Source organism: Lepidochelys olivacea, assembly GCF_965140295.1.
Source record: "Lepidochelys olivacea isolate rLepOli2 genome assembly, chromosome: 1".
Taxonomy (NCBI): Eukaryota; Metazoa; Chordata; order Testudines; family Cheloniidae; genus Lepidochelys; species Lepidochelys olivacea.
This window is the reverse complement of record NC_140411.1, coordinates 232,092,739-232,110,838: the sequence shown is the minus strand read 5'-3', so window position 1 is coordinate 232,110,838 and position 18,100 is coordinate 232,092,739. Positions and strand designations below refer to the sequence as shown.

Sequence of the window (18,100 nt, the reverse complement as noted above, 5' to 3'; positions counted from 1 at the left end):
GTGGGTTTTTTACCCACGACAGCTTATGCCCAAATAAATCTGCTAGTCTTTAAGGTGCCACCGGACTCCTTGTTGTCTTTGTGGCTAGGGACTAACACGGCTACCCGCTGATACTCATTGTCAGTGATTTTCAGGTCTCATCATTAGGGTTTGTGTTAAGGTAAATGTTGGCACTGAATGTCTCCCTGTCTCAGGACTGTCTAGCTGTCACAGATATTATTTATCTGCCTTACACCAGTGCCTCGAGGCCTGTTGAGATCAGGGCTCTGTTGTGCTAGGCTCTGTAGGCACATAGTAACAGCTGCTGTGACAAGGTTCCAATCTAAAGCGTGGTCGGCATGGGAAAGTTGCACCAACCTCGGTTTTGAAATGACATAGCAGTATCACCAACTTTTGTCATTTTACCGCAAGTCTCAAATATTTTGTGTTTTTCTTAAAGCCCCAGATCCTAGAGGCATGTTGTTATGTGGGGATCTCAGACTTCATCTGAAACAGAAATGTTTCTAGCCTTTAGGGGTGTGGAGAAGTCTGAAAATGTGACTCAAGTACACACTAAAGGATCAGGAAACAGATGACAGGTTAAAAGATCACATTTATTATTTTTAAATTCTAGTCATTTTTAAGGCAAGCTTATGATTATTTGTGTTTGAATGTTTTGAAGGTTGGGAGTACTATTATAACTAAAGCAATACAAATCCCTGGATGGATACTTTTATTTTAGTTTGAGTGTCTTGTTTTGGCTTAATTTAACTGTTTCCCACTCAACTCAAGCTAAACAAAAGAAAAAATAAACACTCAAACTGAAATAACAGAAGTTTGCACTGTGTTAATAATAACAGTTTACATGTATACCTTAGGGGTGCAACTTTCTTGTATAGACAAGTCCTATAAAAGTGTTTGGAGGATTGAAGTCTTTGTCAGTAGGGATGGCTGTTTATCGTGATTTGTCTCTGCCCATGACACTGTCTCTGTTAGCCAAATTCTGCTATATTAACATGCTAAGGTAAGGATCCATCATGATTTTGACAGGATGCCTGGGGTGCAGCCTAGGACTGTGGGATTGCTGTGCCCCCTTAACTCTCCAGCCTGGGCTGTCTCTCACCATGCTTTGCTAGTGACAAGCAGCAACCCCCTCCAAGTGCTGTTATCACTCAACACAACCACATGTGGAGCCCCAAACCTAGGGTGTGCACTATGCACTAATGGCGGGTGCTCCAGACTCACATCTCTAAAATATTAACAAAGGCATCAAACTGCCTTTAACCTCAAGTGCTGAACTGATCAGTTTGAAAATCCCCACACCAGAGCCACTCATGAATCACACAGAGAAAGGTACTTGCCAAATCCCCCTAGCTCCCAGCCTTGTACCTCAGGAATATATCATATTGCACTGCTCAAGATGAGCAGTACAAGTTTATTAATTGGTTCACCACTTCATCAATGGAAAGTGGATATACACCAGTCTTCATAAACCTGAGCAGATTTACCGAACACTTCAGGCAAACTCACTGGTAAAGATAAACAGTAAAACAAGTGTATTGATTACAAAAAATAGATTTTAAGTGATAGTAAAAGTCAGAGTGGTTACCAAAAGAAAAGAAAATATCAGCACGCAGTCTAAACTCAACCCTATTAGACTGGGCAACATCTAGATTAAGCAGTTTTTCACACCCCACTGGATATTGCAGTTCATAGTACACAGGTTTCACCCTTGAAACCTGGACCAGTCTCCTCTGTTGGAGTTTTCAGTCTTCTCAGTGTCCTTGCTGCTTGCAGCATGGGCGGGGGAGGAGAAAAGGCCAAGCATGTGGCCACTGTGTTCTGTTTTATGCCCTTAGTCCATGTGCTTGGAGAACACAAGTCCAGGCATCTCTGATGGGCATTGCTGAGTCACCAGGCGAGGTTGAGCAATTCCCCCGATGTGGCCTTGTGCAAGTGCATCATTGCATTGTAGCTCCCTTGCTGGACAATAGCTGTTGATGGTTGTTCAACACCTGCCCTGGTGTTGGTTAGCTCCCTTGTCCTTATCTCTGGGGATCTAATATCTGGACATTTCCCCAACTCACAGCATGTTTTAGTGACAACCATACAACACAATTTCATAACTTCATATGCATTAATAATATACATATTTAGATAGAACCATGGCTTTCAGCGGATCATAACCTTTCCCCTGATACCTCACATGGCATGCTTTATATGAAATACCATAATTATATATAAATGATGAATATGGGGGTTACAGGTTGCTCCTCCCGACGTATAGAGTGTCACAATGATATCAGCCCTCCCCTCCCCAGCACCTTAATCCAATTCTAACATAACAAAGTCTGAAAATAACTCCTAAAACCTCAAACCTCCTCTAAAGCTGCAAACTCAAAATTTAACTTAAAATACAAATAGAAGGGCTGATACTGCAATGAGCTCTGCAATGGCTACTCCCAGTGAGGTCCACAAAGGTGCATCAGGGTCTGCCTGCATGGAGCTCATTGCAGCTTCAGTGCTAGAGACAAAAGGTTAAAAATATTGTTCAGCACTTTTCTTCTTTGAAGGTCATTGCAGAAAATAAATTAATCCTCATAGGCGGTAGTGTTAACATTGACGTTTAATGTTAATGACCCAAGAGAGGTTAAGTAGTTTGCCCAAAGCCAGAGATGGCATGAGTACTAAGGCTATGTCTACACTACCACTTATTTTGGTATAACTTCTCCCCCTCAGGGGTGTGACTATGTCACCCGTCTGAGCGACATAAATTATGCCTACCTACGCGCTGGTGTGGACAGCGCTACGTCAGTGGGGGAGCTTCTACTGCCGACATAGGTACCGCTGCTCACTGGGGGTTGATTAATTAAGTCGACGAGAGAGCTCTCTCCGGTTGGCTTAGAGTGGCTACACTAGAGAGCTTACAGTGGCACAGCTAGTGTAGCCATAGCCTAAGTAATTTCTTATTCATAGCCCAGTACTCAAACCCACTAGCCCACGTCTGTCAGTGCTCAGACAACATTTGCTCCTTAGTGTGCTTAAGTCCCACTGACTTTTAATGGCAATTGAATCTGGCATGGCCAACTGCTGAATGGCCAAGACAAAGTTAAAGTTCAAATATGAATTGATTTGCACAACTTTGGTATCTTTTATCTGCTAACCTGACTTAAAATAAGAAAGCCATCAGTATATGCTTGCTTTTCCTTGACGCAGCCCTTTCTCAGAACTGATAAAATCGTAGAAGTGTAGGGCAGGAAGGAACCTCAAGAGGTCCTCTAGTCCAGCTTCCTGCACTGAGGCAGGATTAAGTATACCTAGGCCATCCCTGAGAAATGTGTGTCTAACCTGTACTTATGTACATTAACTAAAAGAACTACTCTGTAATATCAGTACTTTGTTTTGATAGTTTCCTTATTTTTTCCCATTCAAAGCACGTGGCATGTGGAAATTATTACCATTTCTATTTAACAATGGTGTAAGTGAAAGGAAGATCAGGCCCATCTGTTTTACAGAAGTAAGGCCTAGATCCTCAAAGGTATTTAGGCACCAAACTCCCATTGATTTCAGTACCTCTGAGGAGCTGGGCCTAAGTCACACATAAGACAGTAGCAATTTGCTTTATTTCACTGTCAAGAAAGTAATAGATTTTTTAAAAGATATCTAGAATCCAGATATTTTTCATCAGACTGTAACAGGGTTAAAAAAGATCAAAATTTAAATTAAAACAGGTTAACAGATCGTTTTGAAACATTACAAATGCAACATTTTTCTATATTGTGGAACCTCAAATTTCTTTTTCTCATTTATTTTATGTATTTTTTTCTTTACTGAAAAATGAACTATAATACAAATATGATAAAAAGTCTTGACAGGAATCCTAACTTCAATCATCCTTGCTTTAAACCAAATTCATTTAAAGTCAGATAATATATAAATAAGACATACCACTTAATTAATCCTCATAATCCCCCTGTGAGTTAGGCATTATCATCCCCATTTCAAAGAAGGGGAAATTTAGGGAGAGAGATTAAGTCCAGGATCCAGCAAAGCAGTTAAGCATGCTCACATGGTTAAAGCAGAGCATGTGCTTAACTACTTTGCTGGGTCAGGGCCTGTGGAAGAGGTTTTGAAACTAGGGGGGCGTGCAGGAACGTTCAGGGTGGGGGAGTGGAACACCAGCCCTGTGCTGCGGGGCTTGGGCCAGCCCCACGCAGTGGGGTTTGAGGTGAGAGGACCACCGCCGAGTCACCTCAGCAGGGCACCCAGCCTTGCATGTGTTTATTTTTGTGTGGGCCGGGGGAGCATGGCCAAAAATTGTAACTCAGAGGAGGGGCTCAGCTTAAAGTTTAAAAATGCTGGCCTATGAGTCTAACCAAATGCCCACTGAAGTCAACAGGAGTCTTTCCACTGACTTCAATGGACACTGGATCAGGCCCAGAATTATTTGCTTAAAGCCACAGAGGGAGTGAGGCCCAAGAGGTAGTTAGATGCTGAACTGTCATTGAAATCAATGGAAGTTAGATGCCTAAATACTGTTGAGGATCTGGGACTAAGGGTTAGCACGCAGGTTCAAAATCAGGAATTTCTGGAGCTCAGTCTTTTGCTCAGGTCATTAGAACATGTAATGTTATTCCAAAAAATTTTCTACTCACAGAGGCTGCTGGGTATTCAATATTATTTGTAGATACAACATTTCTCCTTGGTCTCAGTTGGAAATGATAGCTTTGCATTTAAGGTACAGCACTTTTTTCTGCTATATGCTTTTGCACATAGTAGCTAGTGAAGGCAGACTGCAAATTAGACAAGTTAGACAATGTAATGTGGAAGCAAACAAGGTCATTGTAGTTTTGCGCTGAATATTTGTGTTCAGTTCTGTGCACCTCATTACCAGAAAGATATTGATAGTTTGAAGGGAGTTCAGAAAAAAAGAAAATGATCACGGATCCAGAGTGACTGATTTATGAGGGAAAATGTTGACGCTGTGTTGCTTGAGTGACAACCAAGGAGGATTTGTGATAGCACTCTACAAATATTTGAAGGGAGTAAACTCCAAGGCTAGTAAAGAATTGTTTATAATAGTTCAAGGGAGTAAAAGTGGGAGTACGAGAAGAAATTAAAATAGATAAAATGTAAACTGAATATCAAGAAAAGTTTCTTATTTAGTAAAATGTATGGGCTATAGAAACATCTCCCAAGGAAAGAGGTGGAAACCACATTACATGAGACCTCTGAAACTAGACTGGAAAACACACAAGTAATTATACAGTAGCAAAGAATCTTACATTGGCCCTAACGTGTCACTTCCATCCCCAACTTCTAAGGGCTTGTGTACTCTTAAATAAATGCTACAGCTGTGCCACTCTAGTGGTTTGGTGTAGACACTACCTACACCAATGGGAGGGATTCTCCCATGGACATAAGCAATCCACCTCCCTAACAAGTGGTAGTTAGACTGATGAAAGAATTCTTTGCTTGACCTAGCGCTAACTACAGGGGGATTTAGGTTGATTTAATTACACACTGCTCAGAGGTGTGGATTTTTTCCACCTGATCCACGTTGTTAAACTGATCTAATTTTCTTGTGTAGACCAGGCCTGAAGATTCTGTACCTACTTGCATAACTATGATTGCCCTAGTCGACTAAGAGTTTATCAACAACATGCTCAAGCAGTTTTGCCAACCCTAATAATACAAAAATCATGAGGTTGTCTTAAAAATCGTGAGATTATTTTAAAAATAATGAATATGGAGTTTTTAATTTGCCTTGTGCTTTCTGAAGCATTCCATTTCCCAACTTTTCTCTGGGAGTATGAAGAGTAAAAACTTTTTTTTTTTTAATCTGAGAGTCTGGTGTGTTTACTAGACTACTGAAGCCTGGGCTTGAGAGTTGGTAACACTGCAAATTAATGATAAATCTGTGCATCAATATAAGAACTACAATTTTGCTTTCATCCTAGCTCAAGACTGTTTATTTTTTTTTTTTGAAGCAGAAGAGTTTTATTTGTGTAACACTTACACAGAATCACCAAAAAGGATAAAACAAAACTATGCAACAAAACAAAAGCAAACGGAAGGTATAACACAGCAGCCTTCAGGAGGGAGAAGTGTTCAGGCTAGCCTGGGCCCAGAGCGGGGGGGCTTCCTTGACACTCATGGTCTTCCACCCTTCTGAGTTACCTGTTGGCCTAGAGCGGGGGGGGGGGGGGGGGGGGCTTCCCCGCCATTCATGGTCTTCCACTAAAACAGCAGAATGGGCTAAATTGTGCATCACAAACCATTGCACTTGTCACTAAGGGAATCGGGACCTGAGAGTCTTGCTTGTGTCCAAACCCTTAGAGTTGCAACCCAGTCGAGGAAAAAGGTTTAATACATTGTGAGTCCTAGGGGGCGGGACTTAAACAATCCTGGGCCAGCTTCTTTCCGTCCCTATTTATATCACATGACGCTGTTCATCACTCCGCACACTCAGACCCCGCCCTTCCTCCCCCCAAAGGATGCCCCGCCCCTTCCTCCAACGCCCATAGAAGTCAACGGGACTCTTTCCATTTACTTCCGTGGACCCTGGGCCCCGCCCTTGGCCTTTCACTCCGGAGGGCGGCCCCGGCAGCTGCCGAGTCGCCTCTCAGCCAGCAGGGGGCGCGCACCCCGCAGCAGCCAAAGCATCCTCGTGGCCGCCGCCGGGCGTCGGACCCGACAGAGAACAACGCAAAGCCCTGCCCATTTTCCCCTCCCCCCCTCAAGGCCAACCGTCCAACACCAAGCGCACCCATTGGCTGCCCGGCCCGGCCCCGCTTAGGCTCTGTCCAATAGGCAGGAGGGAATCGGGATGGGCGCTCGGGCAGCGTCATGGCGGATCGGCTAACGCAACTGCAGGACGCGGTGAACTCGGTGAGGCTGGAGCGGCTCAGATCGGGGTTAGGCCGAGTCGGCTCCCGCCCGGTTGCGGGGAGCGAGCGTCGGTCCCTCCATCTCCCCGGCCGCCTCCGAGCCTTTCCCGGGCCCTGGGGGGAGGGATTCTGGGCCCCGCGGGGGCGGGGTAGCAAACCCGAGGCGTCTGCTCCCTCTCAGCGCTGGTCGGAGCGGGGGCGGGGATAACAGTGGCGTCGGTTTAAAAAAAAAAAACAAACCCCGCCGAGGCCGTTGGGCTTTTAAGCGTTCTCGGCTGCTCTCGCGCCCCCTCCCCTTGTGAAGCGCGGGGGGCGCCTCGCTTCGCTCGCGCCGCCCCGGAGCTAGTCTGTCCCCGCCAGCACGGAGCTCGCGCCGTGCACAGCGGGGGGGGGGCTCGGCGCTGTTGCCAGCGTGCGGAATGGCCAGAGCAGCCCGTTCGTGGGGTTGTGTGGAGTTGGGGGGGGGGCTTTTCCCCGTCCCGACCTGCGGGGGGCTGCTTTTCCAGGGAGTTGCTCCCAGAAGCTCAGTGGTTTGAGAATTGGCCTGCTAAGCTCAGGGTTATGAGTTTAGTTGGGGATCGGTCCTGCTTTGAGCAGGGGGTTGGACTAGATGACCTCCTGAGGTCCCTTCCAACCCTGATATTCTATGTCACTACACCACGTCTGTCTCCGATCGCAATAATCTTCCTACTTAATTTCACCAGGCTCAGTAACTGGTTGGGTAGCAACTATCCATGTGGCCAGGGGAATGGGAGAAAGCATGTTATCTCTGCAGTGGGCTGAGCTGCTAAAGGCCAGGATTTAGGAACCAAATTTTTGTCCTGGACTTGAGTATGCTAATGGTAGCATCTTAATTAATCCCTGGTCCTGCTAATTGATCTGTGGGAGTGGACACATGCATTGGCATGGGGTCCCAGTGCAATCAGAGACATCCACTTGCATGGAAGGCAGGATTGGGATCTTTACCACAGACTTGGATTAACCATTTTCATTTACTGAAGTGCAATTCTGTGAACTGGTTGATGGGGCAAAAAGTTTAAACTGACTATCTTTAGTGTAAATGCCGACTAAAATGATAGTATGATTGTGTAAATATATTTCATCTTGTCTATAGCTTGCAGATCAGTTTTGTAATGCGATTGGGGTATTGCAGCAGTGTGGCCCACCTGCCTCCTTCAGTAACATTCAGACAGCGATAAACAAAGACCAGCCAGCTAATCCTACAGAAGGTCGGTTTTATCTGTGTCCGTTAACTAAACATGATTACTCTCTAGTAAAATAGGTAGTGTCAATTTAGAATTAAGTAATTTCAGGCGTAAGAAACTTTCTTCAGATGTTGTAACAGTTGTAATGATTCAGGCGAAGTTATGGATAATTGCACATTCTGTAGGGAAGTTAATTGATTGAGACGCGAAATATTTTTTGACAAAGCTAAGCACAGAAATGTGTGTGTCTCGGGGTCCTTGTTTTATATAGATTTAGTAATTCAAACATCAGTCATTTTTATAAGGATCACGGTTATGAGGAGATTCTTAGTCAGTGTTCAGGAAACTTCTGTTTTTAAAAGCCAAACCAAGTATGAACTAGTCTCATGAAATTTTACATTAGTTTGAGTATAAAGCTTATCTAGCTATCAATCTGGTTTTGCTTTTAATGTTTTTGGAATAATACCTTCTCTCGCTAGTGTCTGCAGTTATAAAAGTTAACATTCATATTAGTTTACCAAAAACTCTTTTCCATCTGTACTTTTTTACAGATTAATTCTGGTCATTTTTCTAAAGATAAAGCAAATATATGATCTAATATCATACTTCAGATGGAAAAACAAATCAAGCTGGGAAGAAAGTTCAGTCATATGGATATGTGATATTTAGAAAATATTTATTTATATGCTCAGAATGGCCCTAATGTTTTGAGAATTTTTAAATGTGGCTTTATAGTTAAGACACATTATATGCCTAAATGGCTCTTTAGTCCCCTTTATTTTACATGTCTTGCATCAGATTAGGCCTGACCTCAGGAATCTCAACTAAGGCTAGCACAGTGCACAAATGATGCTCTGTTGCAGTTCTGGAAGACTGTCAGCCAGTCCTACAGTGGCCTATAAGGGCTTGCCATCTGATATTGGAGACCTCTGTGAGGAGCTAGTTAAAGGTGCAAAAAGCAGAGCTTTCGCTTGTTGCCTTTCTAGTGGCAGCTGGTCCAGTCAAAGATACTGGTATCTAGTAAGTGATGATTCAGGAGCCCAAGTTTTTGTTTAAGGTTTAAAGGCATTAGATCATGTAAGTTGACGTGATCTAACCATCTTAAACTCTAGATAAGGCAAGCTGTATTTCAGCATATTGTAACTGTTCAGGTTAAAGTCCAGGTTCTAAGCAAGTCAAAATTTTCTTGGCAGATCAGTCTCCCTGTAAGTTTCTTATCTTCAGGTACTGATAATCTCTGAAAGCTTAAGTACAATCTGTAAAACTTCAGTATTTCTATATCAAGGTGATATATGGTGATGTCACAGTACACATTTAAGTAAACATTGTCATTTTGAAAAACAATCAAGTTTGAAAATATAGCTTATTACACCTATCCTTGAATTTTATAGTCCATTTCCTATATTAAAATTTTCTCTCCCATGCAGCTGTGAGAGATCTACACAAACAGGGAAAACAGTGAATATAACTAAAAGTATGGCAAATGTACAAAGTAAGCTGAGGAAATACAGCTCTCCCTCTTAATCTTTCAGCTATAGTAACCTGGCGTTTTTACTTGTAATGTGATTTAAAACTTTTTCATTCAGAATTGACTTTAAACTAGCAATATTCTTTTTGAAAGTACTCCACACATTTTCATGTTATTTAGAAGTTAAATTAAAATCCTGTCACTAACAAAGTGAAAACTGAGCTTTTCAGGTGAATTTGTACATTAACAAAGTAAGAGCATTTTTAAGTTTAAGTGGTAACGTTAATTGTTGTAGTGGTAAATCTTTTAAGCAACCATATTAAGAATCCTTCTCTTGGTCTGTTACCAAGTTTGTGTAAACATTTCATAAATTTCAGATTTATTCGCATTATCCTAATCTAATCCTTGCTCTTTTTTTAACAAGCACAATGACCAAATTCAAGGAACGAATTGAAACATTAGAGTATCTCGATGCTCCAGAATATGTAACACATTGTAACTGGAATGTTTGATATGCTGCTAGAATGGAGTATCTGGCTTAAGAGTTAGCTGTCTCTTTGCAAAATAAGGCAGCCATTCCAATGCCATTTGTTAGATTGATTCTGATCCTAGCTTAAACAATCTATGGTTTGAGATGGAAGGGTATTATCACTGTCTTTAATACAGGAAAGAGTTTTTAAAATTTAAGAATACATTGGAGTTAGAAATCAGTATAAATCTTCTGAAATTCAGAGTAAAATTCTAGGTGACTTGTACCTTCAGTGAGCACTAAGTTCATCACAGCTCTCCTCTAAAAAGGTAAATTAAATTGTAATAGATAATCTGATTTTTGTTTTTATAGAATATGCTCAGTTGTTTGCGGCATTGATTGCACGAACTGCTAAGGATATTGATGTTTTAATAGATTCATTACCTAGTGAAGAATCAACAGCAGCTTTGCAGGTAAGAATATCACTAAAATCTAAAACACTTGAAACACAGCAAAAAAATCTCCACCCTCTTAATCCCCTCTGAATATTCCAGCCCAAAATCACAGGTGGCATAAAGGATATAATCTTAGCTCCCTTTAAAAAAAAAAAAAAAAGTTCGAGGGAATATTTTGTTGTCTCTCCCCCCTGTGCCCCCCCCCAAAAAAGTACCTGTAATCAACAGCTTAATTTATTGGAAATATTACATTGAATAACTTAAAACTTGAAGCGGGATGGGAAGACTTAAACCTTGGAACTCTGAGCTATATTAAATTCATTTTTCTTTTCACGGGGCTCCTAAAGAAACTGCCCTCTCCACCACCATCTGAAACTATTTTTAAGAGCCATGTGGTTTTTTTCAGTTTATTTAAACACACAACTGTTTTAATATACCTTTTGTTTTTCTTTATTAAAAGAAACTTGCAAGTTTTCTGGCTCTCAAAACAGGTTTCATCCAATCTCTATAAGAGCATGTCACAAGCGAGTTTACTAAAACTGCTGTATCTGACATGGTACTACCGCTTTGTGTCTAGACCACTCATTTTTTAAAGGACTTTCAGTATTTCTGAAATGTTACAGTTCTTTCCTCTTCTTAGCTCCACAAGGAAACCTTCCTGCAGGTCAGCAGATCAAACTTGCTTCCCCAAACCTTTTTCCCTCAGAAGGGCCCATGTGCCTCCTCCTAGGGCAGTGGTTCTCAAACTTTTGTACTGGTGACCCCTTTCACACAGCAAGCCTCTGAGTGCAAATCCCCCCACCCAGTTTAAAAACACTTTTTTTATATTTAACACTATTACCAATGCTGGAGGTGAAGCGAGATTTGGGGTGGAGGCTGGCAACTTGCGACCCCCCCCCCCTGCAATAACCTCGTGACCCCCTGAGGGATCACAGCCCCCAGTTTGAGAACCCGTGTGCTAGGGTCTCTCCAGCAATCAGTCCTACCTCCCAACGTAGTTTACTCCAATGCTCATCTCTTTCTACAAGTCTTGCTTGGTGGCCCACCTGTCTTGCCCTTCCTAGCCCTAGTTTGAGTGTTTTTTAAAATTACTTTGTGTAAGTATGTGTACAAAGATGAGCCCTAACTCCCTATGCTACATTGAAGCAATTTTAAGATGGGAAGAGTAAATTTTGTATTTTCAGTTCTTGGAGATGAGTTGATAGTCTCAGAGTTGCAGAGGATAAATGCAGATTACAAAAGAGATTAGACATGTCTAAACTGGAGAAGCATAAATAGGATATTGAACAAAAGTGCTATATTCTGCTAGATCTCTAGTTATAGTAGTGACTAAACATATTAGTTACATTTAAAAACTCAGACCATATAGCATCAGTGTAACTTCACAGTCCATATAAATAACCTGAATAGTTTTTTAGTCTTCTGTGCAGACATACCACAGATTATGATGTTGTCATGTTTCATAGCTGAGCCATGTCTGACCCTAATGACACTTGTGTTGGGAAAACCAAGGCACTACAGAAACTGGTTTTGATAACCCAGTAGACAGCATGCTTTCCTCTGAGCTGATATTGCAGCAGTGTCTATGCCTGATTTTTAGGGGCCACTGCATTTACATTTTCAAAAAAAGACCTTGACCAGTGCCTGTGATGATTAGATTCCATGGCCCCTTTGTGCAAGGATAGATGTTTAGTCCTGGTCAGATTGTCCTCTGGTTACACTTCCAATTGGATGTGGCTTTTTGTTTGTTATTTACTTCCATTCTTAAATTGGTGTGGTGTTGCAAACAAATGTCACCATCCACCCTTATGGGGCTATGTTATAGGGATGGATGAAATTGGCTGAATGCTTACCTCAGAAAAACAGTGGAGGTTCTAAAGGTGCAATACAAAAAGACTCAATTTATTGACACTAATGCGTAACTTAAAATGTAGCGGGACTTGAAACCTGATTTCATGAATTTATCCTAAATGATGACGATTGTCCGAGTTCGAAGATGATCATGACATCACTGATTGGTCTTGTTTCTGTGAACATGTGAGTGGCTGATCAGATCAGTTTGAGCTTTGAACAGTCTGTAGCATGCTAGCAGCATAAATCTCACAACAGTAGAGTGTTCGCTGTTAATCAAGTAACCCTTAGTGGCATCTCTTGTTCAGTGTGCCACCAACAGTATCCTAAATAGATGGGGCTGCCACATTTGTTCTCCCAAGACATGACCTTTTTTCACTTTTCTGTTCAGATAGCTAGTCCATTACCATGTCTTTAGTATAAATGCCCATATTTTAGCTACTGTCACATGTCATACGATTTACAGTTAAATTATTGAACAAATGGTTGGATTCTAATTCCCATTGTCCTCCACGTGTATATGTCTAATGGCCCTCACTGGAGGCACTGGCTGTGCAGTTCCAAAGATGAGCTTGTTGGGGAATGTAGTACAAACTAATTGACAGGGTGGATTTGATTTAAATCACTAATCAGGAAGACTCGATTAAATCATGGTTTTCTACGTAAAAGTGCATTCTTGTTGGTTGTTATAATCTTAATCCATATTCTTCACAACTCAGAGATTTAGGTTTCATTTTTAGAAGGTGCACACTATACATTTTTAAACAGTGATTTATTTTGAAAACTTTGTATATTAGTTTTACAGCTATATCAGAAAATGAATGATTGTTTGGTTATTTCATTTACCAAAGGTAAATTGGGAGGTGAATTATCTCCAATTCACCAGGTTAATCATTAATATTTGGAGGATTTTCTTGCCATGCTGTATTAGGAGGAGAACATCACCAGACGGACATTTTAAATTGTTCTATTTAACTAAAACAACATCGTTAAGTATTCTGTTTTTTTTCCTTCAACAGCAAACATGTAATATTTTAAGAAAACAAGCGTTTCTCACATTTATCTCCAGACTTCTTTTTCTTGTCCAGATCTATTCCGCCCCCAGCAATCTTCTATTCATTGAACTTTTTGAAAGTTTGCGCTTGTAGAGAGAGGTAAGGGATTGACTCTGTGTACACAAATTTGTAGAGGGACAATAGGGCTGAGGCTTGTTGTTTCTCACCTCCATATATTTATTTATTTATTTTAAAATGCTTTTGCTGTTAACAAGCATGTTACCTCTGGAGACACAAATTCACAGTTTGAGAACTGCAAAAGTAAGCATCTCTGATTGTATCCTCTAGACTGAGCATTGGGTAGATAGAAAGTTTAACATAAATAATCTATACAGAAGCCTGTGGAACCCCATAAGGTTGGGTCCTAATCAATGAACTATTGGAACTCATTTACAAAACTTTTCTTAAACATTACATGAATATACTGTTTCATACTATAGAATTAGAATTTATAATCCTTATTCCATGATGAGATATCTTTAGATAAGTTTTTTCCTCAAAATTAGATTTATATAAAAAAATCTTTTTAATTTAAAAAAAAAAATCATTGATTTTTATCCACCCTGCTAATTAACACCATGAGATCTGAAAGTGTTACACCTTACTCATCTCTTTTGAGTAGGGACAAAGGTTCTGGTTTTTGTTTGTTAAGAAAGCTGTAGTTGAGTTCATCTAAAATTGGCAATATGAGATACAAAACATCTATTTTTGTTGATGAATTTAATCTCCAGGCAAGAAGTGCATTTTTAGATGGCAAACTTATAATGGATAAATGATATTCTTGTACTCCAGCAGAGAATGACTGATGTAGGAGCTAAAGATGGGTGTCTTACTAGGTTTCATCACAGGCATGGACAACTTCTCCACCCATTCCCTTGAAGAAAACTCTGCCTTATGTGGTGATCACAATCCCCTAACTTTTCTTTTGTATTTAAAGGCTGCTAGTCTGTATCGGTTAGAGGAGGAAAACCATGAAGCAGCTGCCCGTCTGGAAGAGGTTGTTTATCGTGGGGATATGCTACTAGAAAAGATACAGAGTGCCCTAGCAGATATTGCTCAATCACAGCTGAAGACCAGAAGTGGTACTCATAGCCAACCTGTTCCAGATTCATAGCAGCAGGGGGCAGCATTTTGCTGCAAAAATGAACTATTAGATTGTGAATAAAATCATATTTTTGAAAACAAAGTTCTGTATCAAACACAATAATATTGAGCCATACTGTTGTGTAAATATTTTGAGTGCACTGATTATGGTAAAAGCATGTCACTTGTCAAAGCCTAAAAGTCTTGTTATATAGTCTCAAGTTTGGCATGGAAAGCATTTATAAACTAAGAATTGGTGTTCGTGTTGCTCCAGCACTGCACATTTAATGTGTTTCCTTTATTTCAAAATACTACTTTTTTTGGTAAGTTTAGCTTCTCTTATGCATAGATTTGTATCTGATGCGCGGTCATCTTCACAATGTAAATTTGTATATTCCTACTGGGCAATAAGGGAAAGTTCTTTCTCAGCATATTTTTGGTAACCTCCCTCTCCTCTAAATCTTCAAGATTAGGGTGTCTTATTTTATTGTGAGGCTTTTACAGGAAATTGTGCTTCACTGTGCAGAGTTCTATGAGCAAAGTACTGTGCATTCTGAGGTTGTTCGAGTGCTCACCTCTTGCATTGCTATATATACTGTTTAATTACCATTTCTGCTGTGACAGTTTGGCAAACTTATTATTTGACTGTATTTTATCTTCTTTGGCTGCAAGCTAGTATGCAGTTTTCTTGCCAGCTGCATCCTGTTAATACTTAAAGAGCCAAAGCCAAGATCAGGTGTCTGTCAAATTTGTGGTTCACAAATGGGACTGTGGAGCAGTAGTGGTTCTTGATGCACTTGCTGGTTCCCTGCAGGCTGCTAGCAGGTCTTATGGAATTGGCTCTACCCCTTTGCTTCTGGTTGCTTCTACAGATGCCAGGTTTCTCATGGCAAAGCCTGTGCCTGTAAAAGTAGATGCAACTACAACCAGCAGCTCCTCTCAGTAGCATCAGAGGAATTGGAGAAGAAACAAAAGGTGTCCAGTGGGGATAGAAGCCAGCGATGGAAGAGCTGAAGCTAACTTCTTTTCTAATATTGCTCTTCTGTGTAAGCAGTTGCTGTAGCCACTGCATGGATGTTGTGTGAGTGTAAATATGAAAGGGGTAGTCCCTGAGATATTCAAGAGTTCTTCCATACTGAAAAAAATTGTGCCCCAATGGTGTGAATTAAAAATATAGAAAATTGGGCTCACTTCAAACCCCACAAGCTTTTAGGGATGTTTGGATCAATATTTGAACTTTGTGGCATAGTACTGGAGTACACCCTTCTCCCTTAGCAGTCTAAAAGTTTTACTTTGGCCTTGAAGATAGACTGGCTTTTCTCGGAGTCTGTGTGCATATAGTCTACTTATTTGCCTGATTCAAATTGTTTATCTGTATGTACTGGGCAAATTTCCCTGATGTACATGGAATTGTTACACTTCTATTGTGTTCAGCTGATCTGAAACAATTTGATCTTGTTTTTTGGCAACCTACCACTGGCAATGCATTCAAGGAGCCATACACCCATTAAATTGTGCTGTAAAAAGAAGAGTTGAGTAGGTCATGGGACACACCTTGTACGCTTACCACTGTAACAGTCTGCTGTTCTAAAGAGGACTTTCACAATATAATTACTTACAAAGTGGTAAGTACTGCTAGTTGTTGCTAAAATGGAAATGTGCCATTTAAGTGTGATTAAATCCTAAACTTCACCTGCTATTGTGAGACTCCTGCAGTACCTACATACAAGGAAGAAGGGAAACATGGTTTATTACTTCATATAGAAGTGGGGCCCATGCTGTGCCATAGGTTTCTTTTGTCTCTTGGTAAATCACTAGAGTTCAGTCTGTCACAACTATGTACTAATTTTGGGTGCTGACTCTGAGGGTCTGACTCTTTTCTTTTTTAAAATACATGTCAGACACCAACTGCAATTGAAGTCCTAGGAGCTGTGCTCAGTATATCTAAAAAAACATGCTCGTGTCTCAAGTTGTGTGACCTGAAAGTGAGGTACCAAAATTAGTGAACACTTGTCTGTTTTCTCATCTGTAAGATGGAGAAAATTTCCCAATCTCACAGGAGTTTTGAGGATTAATATATTGCTATAGGAGTTCAACAGAGTAGAGATGGATTAAATAGCACTCAAATGGATTCCCTATCTACATTTTAATTTCTGTAGTTGCACAATGGCACTAATATCTGTCTTGTCAGCTGTTAACTTGCCAGAAGTAAACCCAAGCTCAATATTTCTTAACCATTCAGAAGTTCTCTTTGCATGATTACTATAGAGTTACACCATCCTTGTATATTCAGTTTTGTACTCTTTTTGTTTGAATATTAGGAAGTTGCTACTGCTGGAATTCCAGATTTCCTTGTTTAAAACGTTGCCTTAGTGTAGCATTTTCTTCGTGCTTGCTGCTTACTCTAGTATGTTAATGTGCCGGCCACCTTTATATTAAAGTGTGTACTAGTGTCAGAGCAGCTATTTCTGTTCTGCATCTGAAGAACTTTAACTCTTATGCTGGTGTGAAGTAGGGCATGCACACTGTTTGTGTGTCCCCTTGATGTCTAGTTCAGCATTTCTATTAAAATGTCAACATTTGGTTATGGACAATGTAATAAAAATAAAACAAACAAAGCAAGGAAATTGGTTGAATGCTTTCTTTTTAAAGGGGGTGATTGTTTTTCAGTTATAACCTCTAAAACACCCTTCCATTTGTTACTCAGCATGGGTGGGTCACATACTGATGTGCATGAGTCCCACAGTGCAAACTTTCACCTGCGCTTTAACTACAACCTAGCAGCTCAGCCTGCTCCCCCTTGCTTCGGTGGTCCGGTCTGAGTTATAGGCAGGTCTGCAGCACAGAATGGGGGAAATAAGGATGATTCATATAGCGAGTAGTAATATGTTATGGCAGTGCTTTCATAGACAGCATTTTGTTTCAGTGCTAATGGAAAGTGGATTAAAACTAGCAGAACCAAATGTACTGGTTATGTTCAGGACAAGGTAGAGCTTGAAAACAGGTAAATGCTTGCATAAAGGTGTGTTGGGGGGGCTAAGGCTGTGCAGTGCATTTCTCCCCTTCTTTCCAACCCCCCAAAACCCACAAAATGTAAGTGTGTAAGGAGTAATTTTGCTCATAATTGTGGGTGGGGGGGTGAGAAAAGGGGAAAGAAAAGTGATAGCACTAACGATTCTTGTGGTTTCTCATGGTCTCAATTTGGTAGTAGAGACAAAGGAAAGCCATTGGTGCAGCTCAGAGGCACCTTGAGGGGAAGAAAGGAAGTAGTGGAAGCCATCTTGAAGTGGAGGGTGACTGCTTACATATGTAATGTATCCATCACCATGGTGTCTAGGAATAGTAAAAGATTCTAGGAATTACACTTTGTCTTCTTGAGCCTTTAAGCATAGAAGTTGTACATCTTCATCTTTAGGCTATTGTAATGAGGCGTATTTGAAAACTAACTCCCTTTGTTTTTAGCTGCCTTATTCTGATGGTCATGAGGACATCTTGCAACCACATGTCAACCCCCCACCCCCAGTACCAGCTGTGCTGAGGCTTAGTAGTAAACTAAGCTACACTTCAAAGATGCTACCCCCCCCCCCAAAAAAATATAAAAAACCAAGAAGTTGGGTTCTCTTTATGGTTTCTGAGACTACAGTT

The 18,100-nt window shown here is 40.9% G+C and overlaps 1 protein-coding gene across 1 annotated transcript; it reads left to right on the top strand.

Moving 5' to 3' along the window:
* The first annotated feature begins 6,551 nt into the window (after positions 1-6,551).
* Positions 6,552-17,082, top strand: MED21 (mediator complex subunit 21). The gene is made up of 4 exons (XM_084616790.1): positions 6,552-6,870; positions 7,984-8,098; positions 10,384-10,484; positions 14,310-17,082. Exons 1-4 carry the CDS (start codon positions 6,829-6,831, stop codon positions 14,484-14,486), a joined length of 435 nt encoding a protein of 144 aa, XP_084472916.1. The 5' UTR covers positions 6,552-6,828; the 3' UTR covers positions 14,487-17,082.
* Positions 17,083-18,100: the final 1,018 nt, after the last annotated feature.

Excerpts from the sequence above, each read along its gene's own strand:
- MED21 (XM_084616790.1), top strand. The coding sequence starts at position 6,829 with ATGGCGGATCGGCTAACGCAACTGCAGGACGCGGTGAACTCG. Across the intron at positions 8,099-10,383 it reads GCCAGCTAATCCTACAGAAG|AATATGCTCAGTTGTTTGCG; the intron begins GTCGGTTTTATC and ends TTGTTTTTATAG. Across the intron at positions 10,485-14,309 it reads AATCAACAGCAGCTTTGCAG|GCTGCTAGTCTGTATCGGTT; the intron begins GTAAGAATATCA and ends TTGTATTTAAAG.